This window comes from Nothoprocta perdicaria, unplaced genomic scaffold, assembly GCF_003342845.1.
Source record: "Nothoprocta perdicaria isolate Ctin4 unplaced genomic scaffold, notPer1 scaffold_3, whole genome shotgun sequence".
Lineage (NCBI taxonomy): Eukaryota > Metazoa > Chordata > Aves > Tinamiformes > Tinamidae > Nothoprocta > Nothoprocta perdicaria.
The window spans coordinates 11,663,714-11,685,790 of record NW_020455532.1 but is presented as its reverse complement, the minus strand read 5'-3'; the positions used below and the strand labels follow the sequence as shown (position 1 = coordinate 11,685,790).

Sequence of the window (22,077 nt, the reverse complement as noted above, 5' to 3'; positions counted from 1 at the left end):
AGCAACACGGCTGGGAGGAACAACAAAAAAAAGCAGACAAACTGCTGATTGCAGCTGGCTGTCTGGCAAGTGCAGCGAGCGCTTGGAGCGCTGACGGCACCGGGAAGAGAAGCCTTGAGGACGAAAGGACAAAACTCTGCTCTGCTGTAAACAAATCGTGCGGCACCACGAAAACGGCCGGGCCCTGCGTGGCCAAGCAGTGCGGTGCAGGGAACACGAGCATAAGCAAGCACGTCGGGTCGGGGCTAAGCTAGAGCACCTCCTGGCACGAAAGGGAGACCATACCACAGGCAAGCAAAGCAGAAAGTCGTTTGCACCAAACCTTGGAGCTTTTATTGGAAAGAAATGGCTGTTATCCATGGAAATCACCTGCAGGTTTTCTGCTGCATTCTGCCTTGCTGCAAGGGAACATGTTGCAGCCTCGGGCCAAGGGCTGGACTGAGCAGCGTGTCCACAGCAGCATCTCTTGTGCCACATGCAAAAGCAGTGCCCTGGTCTCGTGCTAAATCCCCTCACTGTGCCTGTTCCAGCCTGCTCGAAAGACCCCTCTAGTCTTTTAAACTGCTGCATCTGGCAGTGAAGGGAGCCTGGGATCCCTGGAAGCCTGAAGGCACATTAAGAAAGAGGAGAGCAAGAGGGGCCACAGAATCACAGGAAGATTGAGGTTGGAAGGGACCTCTAGAGATCATCTAGTCCAACCCCTCTGCTCCAGCAGGGACACCCACAGCATGGGATACAGGGTGGCATCCAGGCAGGTTTTGAAGATCTCCAGAGAAGGAGACTCCACAGCCTGCCTGGGCAGCCTGTTCCAGGACTCTGTCACTCTCACATTGAAGAAGTTCATTGAAGAAGTCCATCTCACATGGAGATGGAACTGCCTGTGTTTCAACTTATACCCATTATTCCTTGTCCTATCATTGGCCACCACTGAGAAGAGTTTAGCCCCTTCCTCCCTACATTCTCCCCTCAGGTATTTGTATATGTTGTAAGATTCCCTCTCAACCTTTCTTTTTTTTCCAGGCTACACAGGCCCAACTCAGTCTCTCCTCATACGATAGATGCTCCACTCCCTCAATCATCTTTGTTGCCCTCTGCTGGACCCTCTCTAGAAGCTTCACACCCCTCTTGTACTGGGGAGCCCAGAACTGCACACAAGGTGCTAGGTTACAGGGAAAGAAACAACGTATTGGTCCTATTTTCAAGAGCCAGGATGAGCAAGGGGAAAGCAAGAGACCCTTTAGCACATCCTGATGGCCCCTGCCCTGCCATCTCGCACCTGCATGACCCACATAGGGGCTGTTAGCAGGCACCAGTTCCTGGTGGGGAGATGTAGGCAGCCCCCCAGACCACACCAGCAATGTGGGGTGGGCCTCCACATGTCCCCTATTTCAGGGGTGCCTCCCCTGAAAGTGGCACCTCCCAGGGGTGCCAGGGATGACACCCAGCTGCCAGGTCTGACGTGCCATTCCACGCAGCTCTGCATCGTGGTAACACCTTGGAGCATCAGTGCGTGCAGGGTTCCTGCCCAGACAAATGGTGCTCAGGGTAGCAGCAGCTCGAGCTCTTGCTTGTGGCCCGCTCCACCACCGCGCTGCTGCCGGACGCGTGGGCTGCCGAGCAACGCTGCGGTTATCGGCTCTGACACACTGTGGTGTCTAGGCCAAAAAGTGTCATCTCCCGCTTCCAGTACCAGCCCCAAATCCTCATCTCCAGTACAGTGGGGCAAAGGAGACAGCGCACGGCTCCACGGGCGCACGGCCCTGACCGGGGCCAGGCTTTGCCAAGAGCCCTGCGTGCAAACTTCCTTGAAAGGAGTTTTGCTCCGGGGGCCGAGGAGAAGCCAGAAGCGCCGCGGGAGCCCAGCGGGATTTGGGAATCCTCCTGCCGCGCGGCTTGCGGAGACACCCCCGCGGAGAGCGGGCGGGCTGCGGGACCGCGGGGCGGGCCGGGGCCGCCCAGGGGCGGGCGGCGGGGGCGGCGCGGAGCCCGTGGGCCGCGCGGAGCGGGGCGCAGCGGAGCCGCGCGGCTCGGCTCGGCCCGGCCCGGCCCGGCCCGGCCCGGCGGGGGCGGTCGGTGCGCGCGGAAGATGGCGGCGGGCAGGCGCGCCCCGCGCACCGGGCTGCTCGAGCTGCGCGGCGCCGGCGGCCACTGGCTCCGCGTGCTGCTCAGCCTGGCCGAGGACGTGCTGGCCGTGAGCCCCGCCGCGGGACCCGGGGCCGGAGCCGGTGCCGGGGAGGCGCCGCCCGCGGCGCAGCTCAACGGCGGCGAGCCCGGCTCCGCCGTGCCCGAGGCGCTCGCCAACATCAGGCGCACGGTGCGCGTCGTCAAGCAGGACGTGGGGGGGCTCGGCATCAGCATCAAAGGTGAGCGCCGGCACCCGCCGGGGCGGCTCCGCGGCCGCGACCTTCCAAGCGGGAAAGCGGCGGAGGCGGCAGCGAGGCCCGCGGGACGGGGGTGTCCGGCGGAGCGACCTGTTGCCTCCTCAAGCCCGCGCTCTGCAGCTCCGCTGTGCCCCCCAGGGCTGCTCTGCACCGGGCGGGAGCTGCGCTGCTGGCACCTCCGTCCATCCCGTCAGCCGCCCCAGCGCAGGCGAGGGAGGGCGAGGTTGGAAGCGGGAGGACAAGGGGGCTCAAGGACGTTTGCAGCCAGCTCAGAGACCAGGCTGCCCCTGGAATTCAGCGCACAGAGCCGGGGGACAGGCCGGCTTTTTGGGGGGGGCACAACCAGGCACAGGGCTTCCCTGTATTTGGAACACTACCGGGGGTGCTCGCAGCTCGTTGCTGGTGGAGCCGCTTCTCCTACTGCAACGCTGGCACTTTCCGGCTAGGGGAGGTGTCTGACGGAGGAGATGGGACGTGCAGGGTACCCGCCTTGCAGAAAAGCGGCCCCTTTGCAGCAAACAGAGGTCTCTGCATGCTTATCCTTGTCTTTTCAGCGATCCCTGGGTCCACTGTGCTGAGAAATATCCCATTTAAGCTGTCAGCAAAATGGAGAAAATGACTGCAGCCCTTGTAAAGTCCTTGGGAGTTTCCAGAAACAGAGTAACGCCTAGGAGACGGGGCGTTAAAATAACACTGGAGCCTGAAGATGTCCGGCCTCAGAGGGCTGAGCAGCAGGGAAACCTTGTTGTCATAATTCGTGTTTTCCTTTCCACTGCTCCCCTCCTGAGCTGCTCAGCTCCTTGGTGACTTTCTGAACTTTAGGCTGGAAACTTCACGGGGCAGGGATTGTGTTTCTTCTTGTGTTTATTTTTCATGCAGCTCCGAGCTTGTTAGAAATTCAGGGAAACAAGGATTAAACAGTCAGCTGCGGGCCAAGGTCCATCCCCGTGTGCGGGGAGGAGAGTTTGTAATTTAATGTAACGGCAGCCTGGTCTGCATGCTTGGTGGCCCACGGGCCGGGGGAGTATGTGAATCTTGTCCCCTGATGTGGCTTTACCTCCTGCTTCTGCTCAGGTCGTACGAGTGCCTGGTGCAAGGAGAGTTTGTGGTGCAGACATCTGCGTGGATGGAGGGGAACGTCAGCTTGCTCCTGCCCTGCTGCTTGCTGCTGCTGCTGCCACGGGATGCCCGAGCTTGCCAGTGTTCCCTTTGGGGTGGTTTAAAACCCTCTTTGTGATAATCCCTTGGCTGCCAAGTTATTGCTAGCTCCATGGCCCTACTAGGAAAGGAGAATGTCACTTGGTTCAGTTAAAACTTCTTTTTTACTTTTTTTTTTTTTTTTTTGGCAGTGAAAAATATGAGGAAAACATGCAGCAGTAATCCCAAATGGGAGCTGTCAACTGTCCCAGCTGGTCATGCAGCTCCAAAGGTGACCACCACCGCTGCTGAGGGCAGTCATTACCCCTCTTAGTGAGGTTGCTGATGCTTCTCAGTTAAAAAGTAATACATTTCTTGTATCTTAACCTCAGGCTTTCCCAGGGAAGCCCATACGAGGGGAGGTGTGAAAGCAGCTTAGTCTTGCAGCTCTCTGCAGGGCAGAAGTGCTCTGAGAGCCCGGCCCCAGCCTGCAGGGCAGCTCGTGTTATCTGAGGACTCCTCGCTGCAGAACACCCGCGTGTCCCGGGGCTGAGGCCACACAAGCGCCTCTTGCTTCTCTCCTTGCAGCCTCGTCCACCTCGTGTTGCTGCCAGCAGTGGCCGGGGTTGGGATGGGGCTGGCACCATGCAGCCCTAGCACCCTTGTTGTGGGCCAGGGTGAGAGGCAGATGGTCGATATGATGCCGAAATGCCTGCCCTTGGTTCCTGGTGTGAAAAACAGCAGTGGTTTGCGCAGCACAAGGGGAAGTGGCCGAGGCTGGTGCTGCCCTTCGCGTCGGGCTGCTCTGGGGATGTATTTGGAGCTTAGGGACTGATACTGCATCTGAGAGCACCAAGGGCACCGGGGCGGCTCCAGGACCCTGGCTGCACTCCTCATCTGTGTCACGAGCTTGCTGAGACCTGGCCGTGGCCCTGCTCCCTGCCCTGGGCTGCATCCCCAGCCCTTGGCTAGAGGCTGTAGCCACGTGTGGGGCCCACTGCTCTTGCAGCTCCCAAGCCCTGCTGAAGGCTTTGCTCTGGAGTTGGCTTCTCAAGACCAGCACATCCAGAGGTGCCCAGGGAGGGTTGGCACTGGGGCTAAATGCCTGGCCTAGCAATGTGTTTTCCATGGAGGAATGAGAGGTGAGCTCCTCATACGACTCCCTTTTCCTCGGGGACAGCCATGGGAAGCCCCCTCGCAGCCTCATCGCACTCCTGTGGTGTCTGGTTCCTCTCCCACCTTTCGATCTGGCTGCTGCTCAGAGGGCTGGGGGTGCCCTTGCAGGAGGCTGCCTGTGTCCTCAGCCCCAGCACGGATCAGGAATCACTGCCATAAGGACATGCTGGTTGCAGAGGCCCCCGCGGAGGCCTCTCTGACAGCTGATAAGTGGAGTCCTCTGCTCCGCGCCAGGTCTGGCAGAGATCTGAGCAAGGAAATGCCTGTGGCAGTGGCCGCAAGCAGCCCCAGGGCGGCCGCCCAGCGCGTTCTGCTCTCGGGCACGCTGCTAAAGCACGAGCTGGGGTCACAATCTGCCTCGGGGACAACCGCTTGTCTCTGCGGGAGAGGCGCTGCTTAGCCCTAGGACATGAGGTGCCCTGCAATCCCAGCGCCGCTCCGTCCCAGTGCGCGGAATGCTCCTCTGCACCAGGGCAGAGATTAAGGATAACTGCTGCTCTGCTGCTCCCGAGCTCTCGGGAGGGAACGCTGCTCGCATCTCCCTGCAGGTTCAAAGTTAACGTGTGAATTGATCTCTGCGCGCTCCAGCGGTGCTCCAACAGCTTCCTCCTAGGCTGGGGAACAGGGAAGAGCAGGTAAATACGGCTTCTCTGTGGAGAGGAGCAAATGTTCCGATTTCTCCTTGCCTTTTTCACTTCTCCAACCATTCAGCTGTCTTATTTGTTTGGGACATGAAGACCTTGGAGCAAAGGTGGTCACTCAGCTCGCGCAATTAATAATGCAGGTAAAAGAGCAGTTTCCCTGTCAAGAGCACGAGTTTGCTCTCAGAGTGGCTACAGGTTCCCTTGCAGTCTTTTGTAGCCCTATAAAGTAGTTTGTCCCTATCCATGCTGAGGTCATCTGAGCTATGGACTAGTCCCAGCAAGGGAGGCCAGCAGCTTGGAAGAGGGATGCACATTTGCCGAGCTTGGCTGATACCCAAGTGCACACAACCCTCGTAATGGCCTTTTCCCTTCTGTTTTAAGGTGGCCGAGAGAACAAGATGCCCATCTTGATATCCAAGATCTTCAAGGGGCTGGCGGCGGATCAGACGGAGGCGCTGTACGTGGGAGATGCCATCCTCTCCGTGAACGGCACCGACCTCTCGGAGGCGACGCACGACGAGGCGGTGCAGGCGCTGAAGAAGACGGGCAAGGAGGTGGTCTTGGAAGGTAGGAGCTGTGGCTGCTCCCGCTCTTGTCGTGGCCCACGTGCTTTCCCAGCTGCTCTTTCCCAGTCGTTGCTCTTTGGGCGCTCTGCAGGCCAGATGTGCGCCGAGAGCTGGAGCCTGAGGGTGGCATGTCCTCTGCGTGCGCATTTCCATAGCCTGTTAAATGAAAGCCAGGCTGTGCAGCCTGGCTTAGCTGCCGGTCTGCAGAGCTGGAAAGCGCTCTTGGGATGTCCCTGCAGAGATGGAGGGAGCGGCTGGCGCTGGTGCCACCCTGGAAGCCCCTCCGGGCTGCATCCCCCATGGCAGCTCTGTGGGTTTTGCAGAACGGTTCATGGAGCGATGCATGAAACTCTGGTTTTCCCGTGATTTTTGGCCACGGCACCTGGTGTGTGTGAGGACAATCCTGGGTGTCAGAGCAGAGCTGGAAGGATGTCTCTGTCCTCCTCATGGGTTGCCTGGGTCTATTCAGGACCATTTCTGTGCTGGAAATGGTTTCCTGCACTGCTGTAGGGCTGTGGATGCCAGAAGGAGGATTTTAGTGCCAGAAGGAGGATTTTAGTTTGGGCAAGTGCCCTGGGCTCCCCAGGCTTGGTCTGGGCAATGGAGGGAGAGCCAGGGAGGCAGAGGGAGCTGTGTCTTCTGCTCCAAGTGCCCTCGTGGTGTTTTCTTTCCTGCTCCTTCCCCACGCTGTATCGCCTCCAAATCTTAATTTTAGCTTCGCTCAGCCCTTTTTTGCCGTGGGTTCCTCCTCTCCTGGGAGCCGCAGAACCACATTTCAGCCTGAGGAATGTGCTGCTCTGCACAGCTGCTGGGAGCCCGGAGCGGCCTTTTTTTTCCTCTTTGACCAAAGAGAAACACAAGAACCTCTTTCTCTCGGAGCCTCTGAAATTCCTTCCTGCAGCCTTGCTGTACCCAGACCACTCTCTCGCCGCTCATTCCTTTTCATCCTGTACTTTGGCTCGTGTTTAGCTCCTGTGGAGGGTCCTGCACGGGGCGAGGATGAACCGTCCTTCCTCCAAGGAGCCGCTTCTCTCCATGGAACTGCTGGGAAACTTGAACTCTCCAGGGCCGAGATGGAGGGAGGGCATTGCATGGATGGTTCCCGTTGCCAAACTCTGGCTACGGATGCCTCCCCATTCCGTCTTTCCTACGCGCCTGGTGCCGGAGGCGGCTCCGTGGGCACTCGCGTGCCGTGTCCCGCTGGGCCATGTCATGCAGCTGAGCACAAACAAGCTGCAGGGTGACAAGGGTGCTGAGGCCAGCGTTATTCCCCGCTGCCCTTGCAAAGGGAGTTTGTTTTGGGCCGTAGGAGGTTTCTCTGGCACCGCGTGCCCGTTCTGCACCGTGGGGCGGTGTCGCGGTGGCTCCTCGTGGGTGGCTGGGGCCAGGCCCAGGGTGCAACCTCCAACACGGGGATGCTGGAACCTGGGTCCTCAGCAACCTCCAACTCCCCCTGCCCCAACTTTGGATTTAACCCCTTTTGCAAATCCAACTTGGGGTTTGCAGTCTCTCTCACATTCACGTTAGCTGTAATCACCCCAAATCTAGTCCTGGAATTCAACACAGGGAGACCAGCTCGAGTGGCTCCTGGGGAGAGCTCTAACCCACGGCGGGGCGAAGCCCTGGCATTAATTTATTCCCCATATCCAGAGCAGTGCTGCCTGCCAGGTTTCTCCCCGGGCTGCCGCGCTTGGCTTGCAGATCCCGGGTGTTGATGCTGGCTGGGCATGATGGCATGCACATGCCTCTCCCTGTGTCCTGCCAAGGCTTTCGGGAGGTGCCAAACTTCTCCCTTGATATTTACGTGAGGAGCCTGCCTGTATTTATGTTACATTGTTATTTTGGGGAGAGTTGCTCTGCCTTACCTTATTTTTCCCTTATTTTTGTCTCTCACTTGGTGTTTGGAGAGCCTCTGTGGTGGGGGGAGAGGCTGGTAAACACCCTCCCAGCTGCCAAGGGAATGGCTTTGGCACCAAGACAGGCAGTTTTTCCAGGAGCAGGTTTTCCAGGAAAGGTCCCTGTGCTGTATCAGCACAAGGAGCGAGCTGCAGGCAGCGGGGGAAAGAGGGACCTGCAGCAGGGTGCATTTTGGCAGACATCTGCCCCATAGGACTGGGGTAGCTCAGCTCTCCTGCTTGCAGCTCCTGGCGCTGCCACGGGTCTCGTTGACTTTTTTGGCCAAGTTATAGCTTGAAAATCAGAATTTCAGGAAAGCTAAAGGGGCAGCAGGGAGACAGCAGAGTGGGTCACTCAGCTTTGGTGCAGGGTCACAGAATCGCACAGTGTTTAAGGTTGGAAGGGACCTCTAGAGATCATCTAGTCCAACCTTCCCGCTCAAGCAGGGACACCTAGAGCATGTGGCACAGGGTGGCATCCAGGCAGGACTTGAAGACCTCAGGGTCAGGTTAAGCTTGGGAAGTGCGGGCAGCTTCTGGTGGCAGAGACATCTGCGGGGTGCAGAACCGAAAATACCCAAAGGGTGGAGTTGGCACCATGGAGGACAATCTGTGACATGAAGTGGAAGGAGGTTTTGAGGTGGTGGCACCCAGGACCTGGCTTCAGCTGCCAGAGCCACGTGCTTGGAGAGGTCCCGTTCCTGCCCTCTCCTCGCTGGGGAGGCTTTGTGGGATGAGCCAAAGGCAGCAATGCTTGAAGGAACATGCAGATCAAGGTTGGCAACCTGGCCCTGCTTTAAAACCAGGCTTTTCTTCCTGCTGGAAGTGGCTCCAAATCAGGAGCCATGGTGCAACATTTCTGCTGAGTGACTCTGGAGTGGTGCTGATGAACAGGGGCAGTGCAGCCCGCCTCTTAAATGGTAATTAAAAAGAAAAAAAAAAGTCCAGTATAAGAATTAACATTGCCAGCAGCAGAGCTGATACATAATACATTCCGAGTCACTTGCTTTAATGAGATGAGTGTAATTAATTAATCCGTTCAGTAGTGGTAGACTATTTTGCTGTAGCAAAAAGACTGGCAGAGGTTTAAGCCTATCCCCTATACAAACAGCAGTGGTGCCGTCAGTAGCCCAGCTCATCTTTGTGCTCCTCTTTGGTGTCGTTGGCTGGTGCACGGCTCATGGTCACCTGGGGTGGCACCGGGATCCTGCCTGGAATTTGCTCCCCTGCAAAGACTTCTCTGTTTCCCCCTGGGAAAACAAATCACTCCCCAGACAGGGCATGGTGGCAACGTTCCCCATCCCAGGCACTTGTCCCGTGCTGCTCTTGCTGTGGCTAGGAGGGCTGTGAACCTCTTTCCCCCGTTGCAGGGTCCGTACTGTCCCGTGCAGATGCCTCCAGCTGGGCTATCAGCCCCATTTGCCTGTCTGTCCTCTCCAAAAGCAGAGCCCCAACCTCATGCTTGATGTATCCCAAGGGACAACTTCTTGTAGAGAGTGCTGGTTTGGTAGCCTGGATGGTGTTTGGTCTAACTGGAGCTAAAGTTAAGCAAAGAACTGCAGCCTTGGCCTTGTCTGGCTGTTCCTTGCAGATGGAGGCACCTTTCTGCAGTGCCCAATACCCCTCGAGATGCTGGCAACACCTGCCCAAGCCAGTTTACATTGCAAAGGCTGCAAAAAAACAGAGCAGAAATTAAGCTGTGCAAATTGTCCCTGGGCAGGGGAGCAGGATGGGCACTGCAATGAGAAGGGACCCGCTAGTGCCAGACATGTCCTGGCGCTTCAGAACCAGCTTGAGGTCCCTTTGGTGTCCTTGTGCCGACCTGACGATGGGATCTGGGTGCTGCCGAGCTAATGCCAGTGACATGTCCCGTGTACCTGGGATGCTACTGGGACAGCTCGTACCTACCAAGCAAGGCTGGACACTGCAGCTTTGCTTACCCCAAGGCCAGCACTACTCGGGGACATACCTCATGTTTCGGAATACAGAACCACGGTTTGAACCATAGGTTGCTCCCAGCAGGTCCCGCTGCCCGGATTAATGCCGCGGGGCCGAATCCCGCCCGGCTCGCATGCCCGGGTGCGAGCGGCGGGGGGCTATTTATACCAGGCGTGCAGCCCTGCGCCGCGTGCAGCCCCGCGCAGTAACCCGAGCCACGTGCGCCAGGGGCAGCGGGACCATTTATAGCCGCGTCCCCGCGCGCACTGCGAGCGGGCACAACCCGCTGCGGTGTCCCCAGCGCGCCCCGACTGCAGCGTGGACCAGGAAAGGGACTGCAACACCTCCCCTGCCCTCGCGCTGCCACCCAGGCAGGGGACATGGGGCTGCCCGGGCATTTTGCAATCCCCTTTGCTCTGCCTGCCTTTGCAATGGGCTCCCCATGTGCTGCACACTCTGCAAAAAGGTTTTTGGCCCATGTCTTGAGAGCCGATGACCTAATTTGGGGGATGTAGCCCTGGGGCCCCGTCAATCGCCAGCAACTTTCACCTCCTCCTTCCCCTAAACCTCCAGAGCTGGGCTCTGGTACAGATGTAGCTCTGAGGGCTCTGGCTCCAGCCCCGCTGGGTGCTTAAGGATAATTTCTTGTCCCTGGTTTGGAGCCGGGGGTTATGTGATCTGCACGAGTGCAGCTGAGGGCTTTTCCTGGGGCCAAGCCATAGTCCTTCGGAGCTATTCCTGCTTTGTTCCCTGTTGGCTGCTGGACTGTCTGTACCAGCACAATTTGGACTGTGTAATTTTGGCTTGGGATTGCTGCCCATTCCCCGCCCCACGCCTCTGTGTGGCTGCCTGGGGGGACCCAATTGGAATTGGATCTGTGAGCTGCTCCAGGTTTAAAAAAAAAAAAAAGAGAGAGGGAGAGAGAGAGGAAAGGGCTATTTTTAACCTGTGTCAATTCCCCGTGGTGCTTTGCAGCGTGGCCAGGTCCTGTGGGATGGGGGCTGCTTCCAGGCAAACATTTCCAGGGTCTTCTTCAGCCTTACGCTGGTGCTGCCCTCTGGGCCAGGCTGCTTCCTGCCTTGGGATGGGGCGCTCCCCATGCAGGAATGGACACTGCGCCGGCACCTTTGGGCCTGCAGGGATCAGTGTGAGGATGCCCATCTCGGCAGATTCTAGGCCTCCAGATGTTGCAACATCTGGAAAGGAAAAAGGGGGAAAGGCCCTGGGGGATGCTGAAAGTCATGTCTGCTGTCTAGCACCCTATGTCATGATCCAGTTTTGGCACAGGATGTGGGAAAAGGACGTGCTGGGCCCAGGGTCCCCACGTGGGTGACGGTTGTCACCTCTCCCAGGAAGTTCTGGTGTCTGCAGGGGCATGGGGAGCCCATTGCGGGTCACCCAGCACCGAGCCCTGAGCCGTGGCCTGTCTCCCCTGCAGTGAAGTACATGAAGGAGATCTCCCCGTACTTCAAGAACTCCTCCACGGGGGCCACTGTCAGCTGGGACCCCTCACCCGCCGCCTCCCATCAGAAGCAGGCATCCCCCGTCCTCTCCCTGCGGGACCTCAAGGACGGCAAGAACCTGCCTTTGAAAATGTGCTATGTGTCCCGCAAGTGTCTCCCGAGCGACCCAGAGCACAGGTAGGACTGGGGGGCTTCCAGGTCTAGAGCCGCCTCTGCTGCCATTGGGGCCATGTGGGGCCAGCCCCCAATGTCCTCCTGCACCCAAGGGTGCAGGACAGCGGTGCAGCACCCAGCAGGCTGTCCCTTCGCAGGTATCTGGAGGTGTGCTCAGCGGATGGGCGCATCACCCTCTTCCTGCGGGCCAAGGATGAGGCCACGGCCCAGTCGTGGTTCAACGCTATCCAGGCCAACGCCAACGGGCTGCTGCCCAGGGTCAAGGAGGAGCTGCGGGCCCAGCTGGCCGGTGTCAGCGTGGCCGGGAGCAAGGATGTCAAGCACGTGGGCTGGCTCACCGAGCAGGTAACCCCATCCCGGGGTGGACATACCCAGGGTGGGCTAAGGCAAGCGGGTTTCTTTGCCCCATGCTGTTGCTCTGGCCGCTCCTCCAGGCTTTGGTCCACCTGAAAATGGATGTTTGGGGGCAGAGCGATGTGGAGCTGACAAGGGAAGTCTCCACAGGGGGATTTGTTCATAAAAACTGCTGGAAATGGCAGCATCCTGCTAACCCTTTGCTTCTCAGCTGCCCAGCGATGGGACGAGGAACGTGCTGGCCATCTTGACCGAAAAGGACCTCCTCTTCTACAACAGCCTCCCGCAGACCCGGGATGCGCTGAGCAAGCCCACACACAACTACCCGCTCATCGCCACCAGGTGGGTGCAAGGCGGGTGTGTGTGCGCACATAGGCAGGCGTGTAGGGTGGGCACAACGCAGCGCGAGGTGTATGTGTATATAGGTATGCGCGATGTCTACGCGACGGTATATAGCACGGTGTATACGTGTCTCCGCGTGTGCGGGCGGGGCCGGGGCCGCCCGATCCGCGGCGTTGTAGCGACCCCTGCCGGCCGCGCCGCGACGCCGCAGGGAGAGCGCGGGGCGGGACCGGCCTTGGAACGGGACCGGGCGCGGAGTGGGACCGGGCGCGGAGCGGGACCGGCCCCGGAGCGGGACAGGGCACGGAGTGGGACCAGCCTTGGAGCGGCACCGGGCGCGGAGCGGGACCGGCCCTGGAGCGGGACCGGCCCTGGAGCGGGACCGGCCCTGGAGCTGGACAGGGCGCGGAGTGGGAGCGGCCTTGGAACGGGACCGGCCTTGGAACGGGACCGGCCCTGGAGCGGGACAGGGCACGGAGTGGGACCAGCCTTGGAGCGGGACCGGGCACGGAGTGGGACCGGGCGCGGAGTGGGACTGGCCCTGGAGCGGGACCAGCCTTGCAGCGGGGCCCAGCGCAGAGCGGGACTGGCCTTGGAACGGGACCGGCCCTGGAGCGGGACAGGGCGCAGAGTGGGACCAGCCTTGCAGCGGGACTGGACGCGGAGCAGGATGGGGCGCGGAGCGGGACAGGTCTTGAAGCGCGACTGGGCACAGGTTCGGGCTCATCTCGGGTGCTGACACCGTGTGGGTGCCGCAGGCTGGTGCACTCGGGGCCCGCCAAGGGCTCCCCGCTCTACGACGCCGAGCTGTCCTTCGCGCTGCGCACGGGCACGCGCCTGGGCGTGCAGACCCACCTCTTCAGCCTGGAGACCCACCGCGACCTGGCCGTGTGGACGCGCATGCTGGTGGACAGCACCCACAGTGCCGCTGAGCTCGTCCAGGAGGTCTCCACAGGTCAGTGGAGGAAAGGCTGAGGACATCCCACTGTGGTTGGCGGGATGCGATGGGATGGCCCCCATGACTAGGCTAAAGGGAGCATGGAGCAACGTGCACAGGTCAACCCTGCTCATGAGCTCTGAGCCAGCCATGGAGTTCAGCTTTGCAGCCCCACAGGGATGCAGAGTGGTGGCGGTGGTGGGAATCCATCATATGGAGGCCCAAATGGTCATGCAAGGGTCTAAAGGTACCCAGCTTGGCCAGCTCCTGGCCACGCAAAAGACCACCCAGGAGGCACTAGGGTTTTGGGGCAGGTGCTGGTGGGACGCATCTGATTCATCCATTTCTTCTCCTTCAGCCTGCACGTGGAATGGGCAGGACTGCACCCTGTCCATCCACATCGACAAAGGCTTCACCATCTTCACCACGGAACCTGGGCTCAGCAAGACAATCCTGCTCCAGCAGCCCTTCGAGAAGCTGCAGATGTCCTCTGATGATGGCACCAAGATGCTCTACTTGGACTTTGGTGGCCCAGAGGGAGAGATTGTGAGTTGGCTTTATCTGAGGCTTCCTTCATGCCTTTGCTCCCCCTGCATTCCTGCTGGGCTTCCTGGGAGGGTAATTGGAGGAGGGCACCAGCACCCTGCCTAGCACCCATCATTCTCAGCAAGCGGGCTGGCTGTCTTCTCCTGGGGCTGTGCTCCTTCCCTCTGTGCTGGTGCTCGTGGTGCTTCGCAGAGGCCCAGTAGAGCCATGGTGGAGTTTGTGAACCTCCCAGTGGTTCCTGGCTCCTTAGCAGCTTCTTCATGGCATGCTGTAGAGCTCTTCCCATCAGGAGGAGAAAGTTGGCTACTCTGATCGAAGCCCTTACCATTGCGCATGTGCCTCCATTCCTTTCTTGCAGCAATTGGACCTTCACTCCTGCCCCAAAACCATTGTCTTCATCATCCACTCATTCCTCTCAGCCAAGGTGACGCGACTTGGGCTGCTGGCGTGAAGATGGAGAAAAGAGCCAGGCAGAGCAGTACCCAACACCTCCACGAGATCTATGCACCTACAACTCCCTCCAGGCCAAACTAAACCAAAAGCCATCCAGATGAGATAATAATCCCCAGGTCATGCCACAACAGCCAAGGAAAACCCTTATCGTCCAGAAAAAACAGCACTGCCGGGGCATCTTCTGGGCAGCTGTGGTCAAAAGCCACTCTCGGACACAGCACCAGGACTTCTCTGGTCCCACGTTCAGCAGCTGCTCGGTTCCCTCCAGCCTCAGACACCGTCACTCGTGGGAAGCTCGGAAAGTCCCCAGTGGAGAGGCCACCCCGGCCAGCCCTGCTATCACTCTAGTGCCTTGAGAGATGATATTTTCTGTACAAAGAATCTGTTTGTATTGATGTTTTATATTTATATAGCCCAGTTAAAGATGCTGATGTGGCCCTGTTTTAAGCCCCGGGAGAGTCCTCAAATACTGCAAAGTGGATGTGTCCACTCTTCTGGACATGCGTCTTGGAAACACAACACCGGAGCCAGCTCCATGCCCATGGAGAAGTGGGAGCTCTGGATGAGCGCTCCCTTTGCCAAGCTACTTGGTGTTGTAGCCAATGACAGAAACCACTTTTCTCTCCCAGATTTGGGTGCTTCGTTTTCTTTTACTAACTCCTGGATCCTTATTTTATTTCTTGGTTTATAAGGGGAGAGTTGTCAGGTGGCTGGTGGGAAACAACTTGTTTTATGAACCAAAAGATCCTGCATGAGGATTGCTGTTTCTTTGGGGAAATAAACATTGCAGATCGCAACCAGTGGGAGCGATCCGTCTCCTGTTTGGCTTGGAGAAATAGGAGCGTGATGGAAGGCAGCTAACCTGGCCTGGGTGTTTCTACCAGGGCACTGAAAGGAGTGAAAAGCTGCTGTTTGGTGGTCTGAGGCAACGCAGTAAGGTAGGGAGGGGTCTCTGTGTTGGGATTCCAGTCTGTGATAAAAGGTCCTTCCACGCCTCAGTTTCCCTTATCCTTGGAGACCCTTGCTCACTCTTTGGCCAATACTAGGTGAAATTAGTTTTGCTTGTCCTTTTGTTTAGCAGAGCACAGGAGGGGATTCAAGATGCGGATGCAACCTTTGGCCCAGGGTCTCAGCTGATGGGCTAACATCTTGTCATCCCTTTCCCAAGATAGATTTTAGATGGAGAGTTTCAGGCGGCTCTTGACAAAGCTGCTTTTATTTCACTCCTGGGGCTCGACAGCTTTGCCCAGTGCTGAGCTTGTGGCCCAGGCACCACACGAAACCAGTGACTGATCTACATTTCCTAGAGCCAGCAGAGGGGCATTCACAGATGTTTCCAGTTGCAGCAAGAATGTATGGAAATCACCAACATCTTGGACAAAACTTGGCAGAATCTGCAGAATCTGGCATCGATTCTTGGCCTTATGTTGCACCTCGTCCTGCTGCTACACAATGTCAGGGAGGTTGGTGTACGGGAGCCTGTGCCTGCAGAGCCTCTGCTCCAGGGAGGCCAGCCCGGAGCAAGGCATTTCCATGTTGTAATGAGACATGGGATTTGAAGGCACTTTCCTAACGGGGGTGGAGATTTGCTCACCCGGCACCTCTAGGTCAGCAGTAAGAGCAGAGCTCTCGAGGAAGCCTCTGCAATGAGGCAGGGACCCGTGTTCACATTGCTGTTAAGTGACAAATTCCGCATTAACCTTTTCCTGCTGTCTTGGCCCCGAGCATGTATGTTGGGGAGGCCAGAGTCTCCTGGGAAAGCAGATTAGAGAGAACTCTCTAAGGCAAATTCTCTGGCTGCCGGCAGTATAATGGCAAATAATTACCTACAAAATATAACGTTATTTTTAATGATAATTCATGTATGCTGTTCCACTGTGTGAACTCGTCCCCAGTGTGACACTAATGTGAGCAGTGGGGTACAGCAGCAGTGTTGCTGGCCGGGCTGCTGACTGCAGTTGGCACCTTTAATGGGCTTATTTTGGAGGAAATTCCAAATTTTGAAGGTTTTTTTTTTTTTCCCCTTAATCAGCTGTGTATGTAAAATGCTGCTATTTGCATGCTCATTAAGTGGAGGCAACACTTCTCATCGAGGAGGCTGCTTTCTGCTAGGTCCCTGCTTTGAGGACACCAGCCGGCTTGTGCAGAGCACCGGGCACAAACTGGAAATTAATCATTTGCTTAAAGAAGAGGAGCAGATGAACCAGAGGATGGGGGCAGTCACGGAGCGAAGGCAAGTCCAGCCTCGACCCAGGAGCCTACAAGCTAGGCAGCCGTAACCTTTCATGCTGGGCAGCTCTGTATTTTTATTGCACATAACTGTCAGGTTTCCAAGAGACTCTGCAGAATGGACTTAAAAAAAAAAAAAAAAAAAAAAAAAAGAAAAAAAGAAAAAAATGTTACTAACTGTTAAATCAATACAACAAGTAATTTAGAAGCAGGTGGTGTATTTTTCTGTGATCAAAAGCATGTCTGCACAAGGAAAAATATTATTACTGCAATTTACCTTCCTGTTCCTGCCCTATGGCCATTAGTCTTTAGGGTTTACTCTGATAAAAGAGAGAATATCTCCCAAGCCAGAGGAGATTTCCTATTAATCTTGCAGACCACAAAGTGGTCGGCTTTACAAGTGCTAGTTGTAAAGGCTGCCCCGATCCGTGCAGGAGCTGGGAAGGGCTTGGCTCACATCGGAGACAACAGACATTTATTTTCTTTGATTTCTCTGAGCAACTCCCTTCCTCTTCTATCCATCTGCTTTATACCAACGATGATGGGTCTGTTTATTTTATGGGATTCTCCCAGGTGGCAGCACCCCAGGGAGCCTCTCCCCAATGCTGCTTTTGCACAGGGGGCTGCAACTGCCCCAAGGTTTAGCTTCATGTTTCAAGAAACCCAAGAGGTACCAAATGCTTTCCCACTGGGCCTAAAATTTTGTCAGCCTAAAATCCTTATTTCCTAAAATTCCTGATTTTCCCGGTTTTGGATCCTGCAGGAATCTGTAGTGCACTCAGACAAGGACAAGCTCTGAATCTTTATGACCTACAGGTTGTTCTGCCAGAGCATTTTCGGGAAAGGTTGAATCGTGACAAGGACATTCCTGTACCATGAAATTAATTTCAAATATCCAAAAATGAGCAAATGGCACCGAATCAGGTTTCTGGAGTTGCCCATGAAGTGATAGGGGGATGTTTGTCCGGAGTGACTGCTGGAAGTTATTGGAGTTCCCATTGGGACCTCGTGGGGCTTTTCCCCAGAAATAACAGCAGCGATGTGGCGTTTTATTGTGCCAACCACTTTTATGGCACAAGGGTGAATATCTTTGAAAGCTGCTCTAAAATACATATAATGAGCTCAGCTTATGTAACCAGACTGACCGTGATGGGCTCGGGTAAAAAGCAGGTTTCCCAAGGTAAGGCAGTCCAAGGCAACTGCAATTTTATTTGGCCACCACAAATTGAAGAGAGCAGGTGAAGCGGGTGTTAAAGGTGCTGTGTGTGGGGAAAAGGATGGAAGAAAGAAAGAGGGAAAAAAAGACTAATTTTGCTAGATAGGCTGAGCTCCTGGGGTGCTGGTAGCCAGAGAGGGGCCAAAATGGGGGGTGAAGTGGAGGAATGGAGACATTTCCACCCAAATACTTTGACGGCAGCCCAAGACGGGCGCAGGAGGGGTTGCCTGTGCAATGTCCTGCCCTTTGGCTTCCCACCAGGAAAGCAAAAGGCCCCAAGGAGGAGCAGGGCAGCTCATTCCTTCCTGTTTCACCCACTGCCACCGCACGTGTCACACACCCAGGGCTCAGCCACTTGCTTAAGGCCATCAGAAGGAAGCCCGAACAAGCTCGCTGCCTTCGGGGCTCATCCTGCCCTACTTGGATGCAAAACAACGGCAGCAAAAGGATGTGGCCTGAAAACAGGGACAATATCCCGACCTGAAAACAGGGACAATATCCCAGCCTGAAACAGTCTTCAGCAGCAGGTCACCTGCACAGCAGAATCCTCAGCCCACAAATACTCTTACATAGACATACATACTCTGCCCTACGTGGCTGAGACCTTGCCATGCTCTACCATGAGTTAAGGTGACATTTGGAGAAATTCATTCAGAATACAGAAAATGCAGGAAAAAAAAAAGAAAAAGGAAGAAAACAAGATATCTAAAGCGTGTGTTGCCACTGCATTTTTGCAGGATTGCTAAGCATAGCTGATACTTTATGGTTCTGCAGGAGAGCTGGGATCAGCATTGGCTTGTGCCGTCGCTGCTGGTCCTGCAGCATCTCCCAAGCAGCAGTGCATGAAGTACTTTGCTCAGAGGAATGAGGCTGCTGCATCTCATGTGCCCGAGTCTCCAGCTGCTGCTTGTGCCGCTGTGTTTTGTTTGCAGTGGCACATGGACAAGTGGGATCGAAGGAGCACGAGGGGGAAGAAGGGGACATTTGGATGCGGTGGAGCTGCAGCGGCAGCGTGGGCAAAGCCCATTTGCAATAGTGTGCTCACACTGGCTGCAAGGGGGCAGGTACCGTCAATGCATTTTATAAATAAACTTGCATTTTATAAATAAATAAAGGCAACATATGCCTAAAGCATTATTTAAAGGCAAGAAGAGGCTTACTCTTCATGTTTCCATCCAAACTCATGTTGCACCTAAAAATTGGTCTTAACAGGTAAACAGCTCTTAAAAGAAGCCCTTGGCCATGGTTTGCCCCATTGTAGTGGTACAAAAACCTGGCAGTGAGTTGGAGAAATTGGGATTCAGCATCCCAGCTCTGACCCATCCACTTTGCTTGGTGCCTCAGTTTCCCATGCTGTAAAATGGGAATATTCCCATTTCCTTCACTGACAAGCCACTTGGAAGTCACAAATAGCAAAGCTGTACATCGCAGCTCTCCATCACTAACTATTCCAAAGTACAAAATGTTTGGGAATAGTTCCTCTGTGTGTGTGTGTGAGGTCCCTTTGGAAGTACAAACACTATGGTGCTCGACTGTGAGAAAAGATTGGAGCAAAAAGTTAAAGGGATATATATATACACATACAATATATCCATTTAATTTCTCTCTGTGTGGTCTAAAGTCGATTAGGTTTTGAGAGGCTCTGGCACAGAGGACAGCTGAATTGACAGTCAGAAGATATAGGCTTATTCTACAGCAAAAAACACCAAAAATTGGAATCCGATTTATAACACCCATTCAAGATACCCAAAGCTGGCAATGGAATTTTATGTATAATGCGGAGGGATACAGATGAGACCTTTGCAGAGTTGCCGTGGTTTTTTTACACTATATATTATCAATGTTGCATGATGTTTGGGGACATTCCTCCCTCCAAGAATTCCTTCCAATAGCACGTGCTTATTTTTGATGGATATTCTCTAGTGTGAACATATCCCCTCACAATAACAATGACCTGTTGTTACAGCGGGCGATAATGGGAATAAAGATCAAATTGGGGAAAAAAAAATGAAACGCTGTAGATCAGGAAAAATAGTAGAATTTCAAACACCCAGAAAGCTCTTGCTCCAGTGAAGGGCAGGTAACCATGGCAACCACAGCCCTCACTGTCACGATAATAAAAAAATATATTATGCCAGGAAAGCTCTTAAAAGGGAAATATGTGTTTTCCTGAGGTGTATGATGAAATATTGGGCAGCAGAGTGAAGGGTGCTATGAGGAGTCCGGGAAGCTGTGCTGTGCTGCTGAAGTGAAGTCTCGGACCACAGCAGCCTCCTGAAAGGGATGTGTGTCCCAGGAGGATGTGATGGATACCTGGGAATCTGTGCCAGGGTCTTGAGACAGCAGCTCCGGGCTCCTGGCACCATCCTGGCAGCTTTCCTGCTTGCAAAGACTTTGATTTTGTTTTGTTTTTGCAAAGAGATTGCTGGAAAATGGTTATCCCAGACAAACTTTTCTCATTGTGGGATTTTTAAAAGAAGCCTGAAAAGCTCATTCCACTTAAGAAAGACTGCTTGAGGTTTGCAGAACATCTTGGAAAGGGGACTGGAGGGATCTGCAGTTTCCCCTACAGGAACAAGGTGGGATATCTGCAATATCCCTCTTAGGATTTTCTCCCTGGCATGTGGCGCGGGGTCTGCCCCTGTGCAGTACCCGGGGGGGACAGCACCCAGCTCCATGGCCTGGGGGGCAGCATCTCTGGGCTGGGGTGTCCAGGTAAGGACCCGGCCCCTCTCCAGGTAATTCCCATGGTCTGGCAGTGTCTGGGTGGGCAACAGGTCCCTGCCGTGGCCACACGCTGCCTCCTGGTCCTACTACAGAGCACCGGGATAGAGTAGTGGGGTGCACATGGCTGGCACTGCTGGGGGCATTGGGAGACCAGCACCAGGTGTGAGGTGTTGTGGGAAATAGGCATCCAAGGCCTCTGGTGCCTCATCCTCACTTTTTTTTTCTTTTTTTTTCTTTTTTTCTTTCTTTTTTCTTTTTTTCTTTTTTCTTTTTTCTTTTTTCTTTTTTCTTTTTTCTTTTTTCTTTTTTCTTTTTTCTTTTTTCTTTTTTCTTTTTTCTTTTTTTCTTTTTCTTTTTTTCTTTTTTTCTTTTCCTTTTTCCTTTTTTCTTTTTTCTTTTTTCTTTTTCCTTTTTTTTTCTTTTTTCTTTTTTCTTTTTTCTTTTTTCTTTTTTCTTTTTTCTTTTTTCTTTTTTCTTTTTTCTTTTTTCCAGCTTCTCTCCCCCATCCTAGCCTCTCCCTCCCCATGGTTTTTCTCCCTGGGGAAGATGCGGAACTCCCCACAGGGAGCTGCCTGCCTGGAGCCTCTCCATATCCCTTAGGACTTTGCCTTTTCCCCATCTGGGCTGACTCACAAGGCGAGCCTGTGCTGTGCTCGACATTAATGGCTTCAAACTAAAACTACCTGGGCAGCAGGACAACACAATGTTCTATGGGTGGGTGCAGGAGGGAGGTGAGTACAAGGAGTTGGGCAGGTTCAAAGAACGGGAAGCACTGGAGCATCCAGTTTAAGAAAGCTAGAATTGCAAGTATCCAAGTGGATAAGGAAGGACAACGTCCATGTCCATACACCTGGGGACTGCTGTCACATTGTGCTCCTTATCTGCCTGCTTATACCACAAGTTTTCTGTGTTGGCAGATTCTGTGTTGCAGATCCGGACATTTCCGCATTGCTGATAGCAACTGGTAATGCGGAAACCTTCACTTTGTGCAGCAGGGCTGCAGCTGGGAAAGAGGAAAATGCCCTGTGTGCCCAAGAGATTACTGGATTGCAATCATCCCCAACACCACCTCCCCGACCGCTGAGATGCTGGTAAGCACTGAGTTAGCTTTAGTTGTTACTTCCCCTGCTCCCTTGCACCCACTGTGGCAAAACATGAGGCCCCTTGTTCATTTTCACCCTCGCCCAGGGCTAGTTGACAGCACTTATCTCGGGAAATCCCTCCTGGTGACACACTTGGAAGCCCTTTGAGTCTTCCTCCACGTGGTCAGGGGGAGAAACCTCCACCCTGGAGCAGGTCTCGGCTCTGCTCACACTCACTGCAGCAGAAGAGCCCCGTCGAGCTCACTTCTAACAGGTTCTATAAGAGCGTGAGAGGTGGGACTTGCTCAGTCTGTGGAGCAGACAACCCCTTGCATTGCATCCTTGTGGTAAAGAGACGTCATTGGTATATGGCCCTGGAAAGAGTGTATACGGCTCTGGAAGAGAGGGCACACTCCTGAGGCTCCATAAATACATGCAGGACTCAAGTGTTATGTCTTAGCTTCACTATCCAGTAGCACTTCATAATCCCAAGGACATCATCTTAACTCGGGAGACTGAAATACGAGTGAATGGTAATTCTAATAGCTTGCATGTCTCAGAGGGGAGCCAGAACAGGAGAAATTCCCTGCGAAGCCCATGGCAAAGCTGCTCCAACCAAAATGATGCCCCTCCTACACTTAGCCAAGGCCTGGTGGAGCTTGGCTTATGTTCTTTCCAAAATGCCAGGAGGACTTGCTGAGCCCTGGCCTAAGGAGCCTGCACAGAGAGGCAAACAGCTCCCTTTGCCCACTGTTGTGGTACTCATCTCCAAAGCACTAAAAGCAGGACTAGGGATTCTTGGACCAGCAAGAGCTTT

At 54.9% G+C, this 22,077-nt stretch overlaps 1 protein-coding gene across 1 annotated transcript; it reads left to right on the top strand.

The window, feature by feature from the left end:
• Positions 1 to 2,086: 2,086 nt before the first annotated feature.
• SNTA1 (syntrophin alpha 1) lies at positions 2,087 to 15,933 on the top strand. The gene is made up of 8 exons (XM_026042207.1): positions 2,087 to 2,363; positions 5,720 to 5,905; positions 11,176 to 11,377; positions 11,512 to 11,719; positions 11,940 to 12,103; positions 12,829 to 13,025; positions 13,366 to 13,553; positions 13,912 to 15,933. The coding sequence occupies exons 1-8, from the start codon at positions 2,087 to 2,089 to the stop codon at positions 14,002 to 14,004; spliced, it is 1,515 nt and encodes a 504-aa protein (XP_025897992.1). The 3' UTR covers positions 14,005 to 15,933.
• The last annotated feature ends 6,144 nt before the right edge of the window (positions 15,934 to 22,077 follow it).